At 37.3% G+C, this 12,887-nt stretch overlaps 1 protein-coding gene across 1 annotated transcript in view; it reads left to right on the top strand.

The window, feature by feature from the left end:
• Positions 1 to 12,887, top strand: part of pard3bb (par-3 family cell polarity regulator beta b) — a 641,621-nt gene that overhangs the window by 233,175 nt on the left and 395,559 nt on the right. Inside the window, exon 12 of the mRNA XM_056465228.1 lies at positions 9,311 to 9,496. Within this exon, the coding sequence (XP_056321203.1) occupies positions 9,311 to 9,496 (186 nt within the window). The remainder of the gene's footprint in view (positions 1 to 9,310; positions 9,497 to 12,887) is intronic.

Here is a 12,887-nt window from a genome sequence, read left to right as displayed (position 1 = left end):
TGTACTTATGATTGATTTAATACCTGTGTGTAACAAAATCTGTAATTAATTTCTGTAATTACGTTCGTAATTACACCGTTGACCATCCCTTACACCTTAACCCACCTAAAATCTACCCATACCACCAAACCTTCACCTAACACATTATGAAGTACATTTTTCATGCAAGTAGTAGTTAAGGCTGCCTACTATAAAGGGGGCCCAAAATGTATGTTTAAATGATTAAAAAACGTTTAGAATGCTTTCTTTATTGTCATGATTTTGTTTGGTTTTGAGAACAAACAAGAAAGTGCAGAAAAATATCAAAACGTTTCCATTTTTAAACTATAATAAATGCATTTAATATGTTGCGTGTACATTTACAAATTTAATAAACATATAGATGAGGCGAATAAATGGATATCTCCAAACAAAGGTTATGTCTGCACAATGAAATCTGTTACAGAATCTTGCCAGTAGCGGTTATCAGATATCTGGAGATACATTTCCTTTGAATTTAGCATTTCCTCAATTCTCCCCTGTCTGCATTTTTTGAAATATTGCTGTCAAACACAAGCAAATGCTTGGCTGTGCCTTAAAGGTTTTTTGATGGTGACATTTGTTCCAAACCATTTTGTGACATTTTTTGCTAATATGAGTATTTTACATCTGTCCATTGTTTTAAAGTCTTGTGCACATCTTCCAATCCCCCCCTGTGGATATCAGAGAAAAATTTCTAACCAGGTGGGTAAGTTATAGATCACACAAAATTGACACTTTTCCACAGAAGCTCTTTTTATGGCGGGTGTTTGCTAGTTGGTGGTTGGCCTTACAAGCTTTGTTAACAGTAGCCATTGTAAATCCCTCACTCACAGAAACCGCAAAAATCTGATGGCATCCCGGTTCCCTAGAGAACCTCCCCACTTCCTTTTCCTGCTCTCTTCCAGAGTCCCCAGAGCACAATAACTCTGAGAGACCGGTCTGTTTGCACTCAAACAATAGAGACTGAGGCCTAAATGTGTTTGTGAGTGACTGACGCACAGAGGTTATGAGAGACTGCGTGATTTCCTGAGTGAACAGCTGCGGATCTGCTCATCTTTAAGCCCTCGAAATGTCATTCGCTGCTGTACCTATAGATGACGGTGATCCATCTGCTCCGCCTGATGACATCATACGTCTTGTTCATCATTAAGACGCTTTCCACTGCGGAGGAACAGATGTTGAGTATGCAGATTAGACAAAGCAAGTCTAAGACATATAGATGGCGCTTATTCAAACACTTATGCCCTTTGTCAGAATTGCAGTTTAAATGACTTTCCTTGTCATTATGATTAAAACAATAAAGCTTATTGGAGAGAGAGCTGCAGTGGAGACATATGGGTAGATGACAAATAGGCAGTGTTTTTTTATGAAACACTAATTTTGAAGGAAAAGAAATCGTATTTATGTAGTTTGACGTTAAAAAATATAAGGGGTCACACACTTTTGAATTTTTTTTTACTGTATATTTAAAACCTTTTACTCAATTGTGCTGTGTAAATGTTCTTTAGTGTGACATAGCAAAAATGAAGAAAAACAACTCTTAATAATCAGACCGCTTAGTTTTTCATGATTTTTTTTGTGTGTTATTATTATTTTTTTTTGTGATTAAAAATGACTGATTATGTGGTGGTAATTCCCAGAAATTTGCGCACAATTTTGCGATAAAAAAAAAATATTTTTGAAAATAAAATGAAAAATAAATAACATATATAAATGTTAGGTGTGCAATCTGACACAATAACTCAAATCATAAAAATAAAGCTTTATTTTGGTCTCTTGTCAAAACAAGATCTAAAACTGTAGGGATTAAGCCAAAGGAAAGTTGTACAGCTCTTATTTTTATCCACAATATAGTTTCTCTCAGATCAGATTTCACTCCCCGGAGCATCTGACATCAGGTACCTCACTCAGGACATGCGTTAGGGCTTCCCCTACTGTAATACACCTAAAACACGGATTGCCGTTAGACTAGTCAATGGCAGGGAAGTGTTTTCTATAGTTTACTGCAAGAAAAGAGTTAAATGAAAACATTTATCGTTTTTACGCACACTATAATAACAGCCATACATGTAAAGCATAAATAATGTCCTCAAGTCCAGCGGCCGTCATTCTTCAACCAATCTCCATCATTGTAAGCTGCTTGCTTTTCTGTCTGTTCCGTTGCTCCACTTGTTAGATGTTTGCTCGAATTTTGTTTTGCAGTCTGAAGCACATCAAATGCACAAAACGGCCAATTCGTGCCACAGACTGTCTAATCCCATCTTTGCATGCGACTTCACATGACTTCATGTAAATCGCTCGTGCTTCATTTGTGTCTGCTTGCTGCACACGCTAACAAAACAATTCACCCCCACTGTTATGTAATGATTGTAAGTGCGCAGGTCTTGTCCTTAAGTCATGTAAAACAATAAATTGCTAACTGAAATAAATACACTTTGATTATATGGTTTGAAATTGGATGTTTTATGAGATTATTTACTTTTTTTCCCGCTTATTTTGCATTATATGAAGAATTTTGCAGGATCACAAAAAATTGCAAATTTTGATTTTTGCATTTGATTCTGCAATAATACGTGTACAAGTGAATAATACAAAGACAACATAGCCGTATAAGACAAATAACATGTGGGTGATTTATCTTCATTGTTGGACACTTATTTTCATATAGTTCTATTTATTTTCTATGACATTTTTTCTCCATGGCTTGTCGGGCTAGTTTTTAAAAGGTGTCACACCAAAGGACAATAAAACTTAACAATTTTACATGTACATTAGGGCCCTATCATACACCCTTCGCAATAAGGCGCAAGACCTGTTTGGCACAATTTGTTGCTATCTTCAGACCAACGCAAGTCTAATTCTCCTGTTTTGCGCCACGTTGCTTAAATAGCAAATCCATTCTCACCGATTTGTGGACTTATGGGTGTTCCGGTCTAGAAAGGAGGCGTGTTAAGGCGCACGACATGTTGCTATTATGAGGAACTAAAATAGACTGCGCAGCTGACCAGCTGAAAGCTAATGTTATTATTAGCAGTATTATTTATTATATGCATTGGACCATTTGGGGATTTTGGACCATTTGGGGCATATGACATTTGAATATAAATCATTTTTTTTGACTACACTTTGTTAATATTGTTCATTTATTTGTTTGCTGGAAACTAGAACTGAATTTAGAAATAGTTTTGTTTAGAAACAAATACTTGCGCTTAAACTAAATTAAATATGTAGGCTAATGGATGTCTTCAGTGGAGGTCATACAACTCAAAGGGAATGGGAGATGAGACTGTGATTGGTTTAATGCACATTATGCTCAAAACACACCCGTAACACATTAAGAGAATAAGCGCAACCCTGTTAGTTATACAAAGGAACTTGTTTGTGCTTAAGGTGTTAAAGTGCTCTCAGGAGAGATGCGTTTTAAGTTGTTGTTTGAATGATACCAGTGAATCCGCAGTCCATCAGGGAATGGGAAGATCATTCCACCAACATGGAACATTGAATGAAAAAGGTTTGGAAAGTGACTTATGGTCTCTCTGTGATGGCACTGCAAGGCTGTGCTCACTCCTCCCTGTCTGGAGGTTTCTGGAGGGGATGTAGTCCTTCAGGAGCAGGTGGAGGTAAGACGGTGCAGTGGCTGTTCTGTAAGCAAGCGTCAATGATTTGAACTTGATCCGAGCTTCGACCAGTAACCAATTTTATAGTGTAAATAATGTAAGTTTTCCATTGAATTGTTTGATTTAAAATGACCGTATTGTCCCACACCAGAGTTTTCAGGTTGTCAGTGACAAAACTTGCTATGTTTTTAGAAATATATGGATGGAAAAAAAAAATTGCCATTGCAATTGCAGTTACTATAATACCCACTTGTGAAGTTAGGCTTGAGGTATTTAATGTAACTTTATGCTTTTCCTTTTTATTTATAAGAGCTGTAATTTATTGAATAATTGCTTGAGATGAAAAAATAAATTAATTAAAAATGTAATAACACCGCAGTTTTTATAACAAGTCAACAGAAGACAAAGGAATGTTTAACCATTTACTGAATTTTAAATGATGACAATACTAATTGTATTCTTTTTTGTCATTTGAACATGCAAAATCACGTCAACTACCCATATGTTTGATTCAGGGGAACACACTGACTGATAAACTCCGGGGAAATGGCTAAAGGGAATGCGATGTGGCATTTTGATTCAGAACAAGGTCTTGGCAGGGGGCTCGGTTGTGAAATATCACCACGGTTAGCATACAGACGTGCTGCTAGCTGTACACACAGCGGGCTTTAGCCCTGTGATTTCCCCAGCTGATAGACTCGATGTGATCCCAGAGCTTTGTCTTCATTCAGAACCTCACATGGCTGGCGTTACCGTCTTTCATTTGGGTTTAGCTACTCAAACACATCTGTAGACGAACAAATGGCAGGTTGGCTAGTCAGATAAAGTTCACACGTCTATGGAGGTCATTTGAAAATGGCTCTGGTAAATGAATAAATAATTAGCTTATCGTTTGTTGTCAGTGTTTAAACACTTTTGACACGTGCGAGTCGGTCACTCTGGCATTTAGAAGTTATTTTGAGGGCATTTAGGGCATCTGCTCGGGGTTAAATTCCTTAAACCCCTCGCTTTTTCCTCTCCTCCCCATGACACGCAGTCAGCGGTATTTTCAGTCTTCACAGAATTTCTCAGAGTTGCTGAGTCGAGCGCGTGTTTGTGAGTGCATGACACTAATACTTTCAAAACCCACAATCCCACAGTAAACAGAGATAAACCAGGCCTTGCTGACCCACACATACTCCGTCTTAGCCGGTCTTCTCAATCCTGTTCATTCCTGTAATAATATTTCGTAATATTTTCAATCCTTGTGGCACCTGTCAGGTCTACAGATTTTTTGACTCTACTGTTTGTTAATCACATTTTCATGTGGGACAGGGGATAATTTTCTATGATTTATATCGTTTGATTTTTGTTCCCTGAAGTATTTTTGTAATGTTTGCCAAAATTGATTACTTATTTAGTTCTATATGACCATTTTTCAATCCTCTCATTGACCTTTAATTAGGCAGTGTGTCTACAATAACCCACTGTAGTTACATTTAAATTTGAAAAAAATCTCATACCTGTTAAACAGTATATTATGCTGTATGTCGTGTACCATGTATGAACATGGTTAATATGAATGAAATTCAGAAGTTTCACATTTACACGACAATGTTTTCCAAATGATCCATGTTTACACTTCTGCAAAAACAGCCTAAAATGTTCTATGCCACTCTGGTGTGTACAGTATGTAGAATTTGCTGTGTGTGGGACGCGTCTCCGCCATTGGTGTGAAGTAAATCCACACTTTGCTGAAGAAGCGTTAGCATACACTTGAGCAACAGCAACACTACTGCATATTCTGCCATTGTTGTGTTTGCTAAAGCTTGCCTTTAATCTACACCTTTCTTAACATGTACTATGCACATGAATGACATCATCGTTTTCAAAAATTGGACACGACAACGACAGCATCTATCAAAACCTTCCACTTTGTAACCCATTTTCAGATTTATGTGTTTTCAATGTCGTTGTCATGAGTAGGCACCATGTATAAATGAAATCACTTTTTTGTTTGAAAGTGTTGTGTATGCGGCATAGAAGTTATGGTGTGAACGGTACAAAAGTCTGCATAGATTAGAAACATGGAAAAAAGGAAACAATCAGTTCTTGTTATTTAAGTGCTGTATGCAGACAGAATGGACAGGGAAAGAGATTTGAGGGACTTTGACAGGCCAAATTTGTAATGACAAGATGACTGGGTCAGAATTTCTCTGAAATGGCAAGGTTTGTGAATTGCTCTAAAGTTGTGAGAGTAGGGCAAATCACAAACCCAAGACTGAGAGTAAGGGCAATGCAGGAGATCTTGTCTGGTGGCAGGAGTCACAAAACTTTTAATAATGGTTAATGCAGACTAATGTTTCTGTAGAGTTCCTATGTTGACCCCTATCCTCTGTCAAAAATGGTTGTGCGATACTGGGAAATTCTGTATTTTTCTTGTGGATGTAATTTTGACATGTGACACCTGCCTAAACATTTTGAACCCATTTACATCATTGATATTCCATGTAGGGTTGGGCTGATAGACGATGCCATCGTCCATTGCCATGGCTGATAGACACCACAATGCTGAGCCGGCATCGCGATCAGCCGCCCCCGTCGCAAATCCGCTCGCGAAAAATACACACTTAGGCCCCTTTTACACTAATACATCTTTGTTTTAACGTGCCATTTTAGAAGGAAAACAATTCACATCCACTCTGGCATTTCATCTAGCATTTTTGAACAGCCCTCCATCCACACTACCGCTAAAAAACGCACATCTCGTGACCACACAAACACACACTGTCATGCGCTCGAGACAGCGGGTCCAGGCAGTCAGTGGGTCAGTACAGTGCTTAAGGCTTTCGCTTTCAAACTTGTGCTTAGTAATTTTAGCAAAAACCTCAGATACTGTTGGTTGGTTCCTGTTGGTTGTGCACCTTTTAACCAATCAAGTTTGTTGACACCATTATAACGACACAGATCACTCTGCTTCTTCAAGCCAGAGTCCCGCGGAAAAAGTGATTGACAGGTGGTGATTTGTGTGTAGCTTATCTTTATATATTTAATGAATTGGTTATGGGTAAAACTAAGACTATGCAGGTCATGTAGTTGAAAGGGTAGGCTACAAATAATTAATTAATTATGAATTTATTAATTAGTCATGAATAATTAATTCACTGCCACGACGATGCCATCGTCCATCGCGTTGTTTCATATTAGACATCGTAGGATGCCAAATTGGTGGACATCGCCTAACCCTAATCAGTGTTTAAAGTGACCTCTTTTAGAAGGAAAATGCACCCTGCCACACTGTAGATATTGTTCAGGAATAATTTTACAAAGCTGTGATTGAAAGCATAATAAGCTGTGGATTTACTGTATGGAAATGGAAATGTTACAGTTCAATCTAAAGCCAAGCTTGGATGTTTGGTAAAGACAACCATGAGAATGATAGGAAAAAGGGAATATCGATCTTTAGAATCTTTTTATGAGCAATTAGTTCTTGATGAAACTGTTCAAATATGAGCTGACTCCTCAGATAATTTATTTTGTGAGTACAAGTTACTGCCTTCCAGTAGACAATACAGGCTAACTGTGTGCAGATACAATCGTTTTAAAAAATCTTTTTTTACCTACACCAAGTAGACTTAAATATGTCATTTCTTCTTGAATGTTGATTTTTGTTGTCTGTTTTGTTTAGTGTATGCAATTGTGGCCCTAGGGTATTTTTCCATTGTGCACAATAAAGTGAGTTGGGTTGGGTTGGGGTGAGGTGAGTTGAGTTGAGGTAAGGTAAGAAATTTAGTTCATTTCAGTTCAGTTTGAAGTACATGAAGGAGAGTTCAAGGTGTATGAGTTGAGTTGTGGTAAGGTATGGTACGGTACTGTACGGTACAGTAAGGTAAGTTAAGGTAAGGTAAGGAATTAAGTTCAGTTCTGTTAAGTTTGTAGTACATGAACAAGAGTTCAAGGTGTTGCCCTATACACCAAATTCCCCATATCTGTTTCATTTGAGCATCTGCATGATTTATGAGTTGTGTTGAGTTGTGTTGAGTTGTGTTGAGTAGAGTTGAGTTGAGGTAAGGTAAGGTACGGTATCATACGGTAAAGTACGATACGGTACAGTGAAGTAAGGATTTAAGTTCAGTTCAGTTCAGTTTGAAGAACATAGGGAAGAGTTCAAGGTGTTGCCCTGGACTCCAAATTTCCCATATCTGTTTCAGTTGAGAATCTGCAAGATTTATGAGTTGAGTTGAGGTAAGGTAAGATAAGTTATGGTAAGGTAAGGAATTAAGTTCAGTTCAGTTTGAAGTACATGAATAAGAGTTCAAGGTGTTGCCCTGGACTCCAAATTCCCCATATCTGTTTCATTTGAGCATCTGCAAGATTTATGAGTTGAGTTGTGTTGAGTTGTGTTGAGTTAAGTTGAGTTTAGCTAAGGTACGGTAAGGTACGGTACGGTAAGATAAGAAATTAAGATCTGTTCAGTTTGAAGTAGATGAAGAAGAGTTCAGGGTGTTGCCCTGGATTACAATTTCCCCATATCTATATCAGTTGAGCATCTGCAGGATTTATTAGTTGGGTTGGGTTGAGTTGAGTTGACTTGAGGTAAGGTAAAATAAGGTTAGAAATTAAGTTCAGTTCAGTTCAGTTTGAAGTACATGATGAAGAGTTCAAGGTGTTCCCGTGGACTCCAAATTCCCCAGATCTGTATCAATTGAGCATCTGTGGGATTTAAGACCTACAAATTTAAACCATAGTGGCTTCACCTCACAACATGACTTAAAGCATCTTCTGCTAATATCTTGGTGCCAGAAACTAGAGGACACCATCAGGGGTCTTGCAGAATCTATCCCTCAGCAGGTAGCACTGTTTTGAGAGCACAATGAGGACCAGTACTTTTCAGTTGGTGCAACCCTTTTCAAGCATACAGGAGACAACAGGAAAGCTGAGATCTGCACAGCCTATAGTTACTGTAAATGGTCTTTTTAGAGTGGGGAGGGAGCTTTGTGTTGTGACCATTAAGAGTATGATTACATGGTACATCAAACTATTATATATTAAAAAGGGCAAGGGAAATCTTGTTGTTCAAGATGTGTTCCATCGAACGTGCTTATTAGGAAAGTAGGATGTTTCATGTGTAACATTAAAACTCTGGTAGACACTTTGGCGTCAACATGTCTCTTTCTCTCATTATGTCTTTCTAACAGACACTATGCCATTATATAGATCAAAAACAAACTTCTTTCAGACCTTTTTATACCCATTTTCTCCTTCATTTGCTCTTTCATTTTTTTTCTGCAAAGAAAGCCTGTTCCCGTGGCGACAGAAATTATATTTTACCACACAGATATAATGTCACCCCCCCCTTCCTCCTTCATATTAACAGTCATTTTAAAACAAACTTCTGCTGAAGAGATGTACAGGTAATTTTAGCATCATTACGGAGAGAGAGAGAGCAGACAAAGAGAAAAGAAAGGAAATGGGGAAAGCGGGAGGGAGAATGCAGCGGGGAGCTGAGCGCTGGACTCCATAATGGAGAATGGATTATGTTTCTAAATGACCCCATTGCCATCACAGGCAGAAAAGAGGCATGAAAAGGTTGAGCTATTCTCTGCTAAAATACTGGGCTTTTTATGTTGGAATGGAATGACCTGTCTTCTCCCTCGTCTCATTCTCTTCCGTCATTGTTGTTTTCCCTGCAGAAAGAGGAGCAGGCCCGCTTGCTGCTGTCAGAGGAAGGGAAGGAGCAGCTGATGTTTGAGGTCCCTCTCAATGACTCTGGCTCCGCTGGGTTAGGGGTCAGTCTGAAGGGTAATAAGTCCCGTGAGACTGGCGAGGACCTGGGCATCTTTATTAAGTCCATCATCCATGGAGGAGCAGCTTTTAAGGTATCACAGTGCATTTACATATCATATGTATTTATGGAATACAAAAAATAAATAATCTTAGAAATGACTTTTTCCCAGTAGTACACTACCTGGCAAAAGTCTTGTTGTCGATCCCAGTTGCAAGAGCAACAAATAGTTACTTGACTTCTAGTTGATCATTTAGAAAAGTGGCAAAAGGTAGATTTTTCCGATGAATCATCTGCTGAACTGCATCACAACCACAACAAATACTGCAGAAGACCTATTGTAACCTTTATGGACCCAAGATTCTCACATAAATCAGTCAAGTTTGGTGAAGGAAAAATCCTGATTTGGGGTCACATTCAGTATCGGGGCATGCAAGAGATCTGCATAGTGGATGGTAACATCAACAGACTGAGGTATCAAGACCTTTGTCCTGCCCATTACATTACAAACCACAGGAAAGGGCAAATTATTTAACAGGATAGTGCTCCTCATACTTCTCAGCCTCCATATCAAAGTTCCTGAAAGCAAAGAAGGTCAAGGTGCTCTAGGATTGGCCAGCCCAGTCACCAGACATGAACATTATTGAGCATGTCTGGGGTAAGACGAAGGAGGAGGCATTGAAGATGATTCCAAAGAATCTTGATAAACTCTGGAAGTCCTGCAAAAACACGTTCTTTGCCATTCCAGATGACTTTATTAATAAGTCATTACAGAAATGTATGGATGCAGTCATTCAAGCTCATGGGAGTCATAAACAATATTAATTCTTTTTCCACTGCACCATGACTTTATATTCTATACTGTACATTATTTCTGTTTAGTGACAAGACTTTTGTCTAAGCAAAGTCAGACCTTACTGCCCTGAAAAATAGTTAAAAAATTAAGTCGTGATCATATTTTATTTTAGTAAAATAAGTGTAATCTAGAGGCCTTTGTCTTTCATATAAGCCACTTCTGATGCCAAAAAATTAACTAGAAGTCAAGTTACTATTTGTTGTTCCTAAAACTTGGATAGACGACAAGACTTTTGTCAGGTAGTGTTGTAATAGTGGTGTCAAACAGAGTATTTTTTTTTTATTTTAACATTGATAAAGTCAATAGTCAAAATACACAATACAGTTGCAAGTACAAACGCAGCCCTATTAATATACATAAAACATTTGTTTTATTTAATTTTTTCTTAAAATCACCATTAGGAATGGTTAGCTAAAGTCACATTTTACTCATAAATAAAGTAAATGAATAAACAAACAAACATTTTTGCTGATAATAATAGCAAAATTAAAACAAGTGTGTTGACGAATGCCAGATTTTACCAGTAACACGATTAGAACTTGAATCTTCATTAAAAGTTTAATTAACCATCCAAGTGAAATAATACTTCATTGCAAAATTTTAATGCTAAAATCATGTGAATGTGCTTTAAATAAGTTATTTTTATCAATGTGATTGAGCGATAAAGCATATTGAGAAACATATGCTATCGACAAATGCTAAAGTTTAGTGACAGAGCCTCAGAAATAGCTGCAAAGGACCTGCCAAGAGTCACATCTGTGCTTCCGCTGACACGGAGAGATGACTGATGCTGTGCAATTAGCGGTATTAAAAATAATGTGCTATGCATTTTTTATATCCACACTGACCAATATAGTCCTCCCCCCAAAAAATATTAAGCTCATGTCCATTTATTGTGGTGTAAGTCAATATATATATAAAACCAACATTTATTATTTGCGCTTTTTTGAAATCGCAGCTAAACATAATGATAAACACCCTATTCTTACTTCCACATTAGCAATGCTGGGAAATATGAGATTTATATTCTGACATCAGACCTCTGTAGTCTTTTGATATGTAAAGTGATTCTAGGGGGTCACTGCTTTGGAACTGACATCGATGAGGTTAAAAGTTGAAGTTCTTTTGACTTGTCATGAGTTGAAAAATATGTACCACTTCAAAAGATTAGGGACATGAGCATAACAGTCATGCACATCCATCAAGTGCATTCACATTGGAAAACAATGGAAAAGTAGTGCATTGCAATGGATAAACATATTATTTGTGGATGAGCCTTAAAGCCTGGGACATACCATGGTGCAGTAGTCTGTATTGCCATTCCACGTAGGCAAACCTGTACTAGTGCTGCACACATAAAAACCATTACCAAAACAGTCTTCCTCATATTCAAATTGTTTCTGAAGGAGCATGTGTAGACTGTAGACTGAAGTAATGATGTTAAAAATTATGTTTTTTAGATCACATCAACTTCTTAAAATACAAAGTTGTTATTTTAAATTAATTTTACTAATTTTACTATGTTTTTAATTTAAGGAACGATGCATTGGTGAGCATAAGAGTATGTAAGAGTAGGATAAGAGTAACAAACCAGCCAGCAAATAATAAATCAAGTGTTTTTATCCTAACTTTGAACACCAAAACATATGATTAAAAAAAATCAACTAAAAAAATCTCTTTGGAAGTTATTAGTGAAATTTAAGTGTCCAAATGCTTTTTGGAACGATTGTAATTTAAGATTTCAGAGAAAACCACATCTGTCATAAAATTAGTCAGCTAATGACTCCAGTTCATAAGTAAAATATGCTTTTAAATGTTTTTCCCCCCACGTGACATTATGAAGACCTAGTAGATGTCCACAGTGTCAAACATGGCCGAAGGGTTGTGAGTGGAGACTATAAACAGGTCACGATCCCTGTTAGCTACTCTTGGCATGTGTTTTGGTTCCCTTGACCTCTGACCTCTGTCCCCCTCCACTGATGGGGTTTTATTTGACCTCAGCAGACGGGATGGGGACTATCAGCAGGGTGCTGAGTGGACCCTTCTTGAGTATTTCTATAGGCTCATCTTTCTGTCTGTACTAACTTGTCTTTTTTTCAGCTGCACCTGTTCATTTTCATGGTGTTGGTGACAGATTGGGTGTTTGTGGTCTTTTGGTTTAAATAACATTCATCTTGATTATATGGATTTTTGGACAAATTATTGGAAATCTGTCCTTTTATTTTCAATGTTTTTAAAAAAAAAAACATCATTCTAACCACAGTTGGCCTTTTGTGAATGGGTCATATACTTAAAATAAAATAAGATATGATATGAAATTAAATTATATAAACAACTTTAAATAAATTTAAGTAAATACAATTTACATTTGAATTTTCTTTTCTAAAATTAGCATTTTTGTCAGGCTCCTATGTCTTGATTTAGTCATGTCTCTTTTATGGCTGACATGAGATAACTGAACATAAACATAAGAGACTAAAACAAATGCTCAATGTAGGTTTTTACAATTGGAGGTTTTTACAGCTGAGTCAGATTTTATTTAAAAAGAATGGTAAAACACAGTTCTTACAGTTCTTGTTACAGGGTTAAAGCCTGAAGTGCCTTTGAATGTGGAGCTGACTTCATTAAT

The sequence above is a fragment of the Danio aesculapii genome, chromosome 9 (assembly GCF_903798145.1).
Source record: "Danio aesculapii chromosome 9, fDanAes4.1, whole genome shotgun sequence".
NCBI lineage: Eukaryota > Metazoa > Chordata > Actinopteri > Cypriniformes > Danionidae > Danio > Danio aesculapii.
Note: the sequence above shows the minus strand (reverse complement) of the source record. Positions and strands in the feature narration are given on the sequence as shown.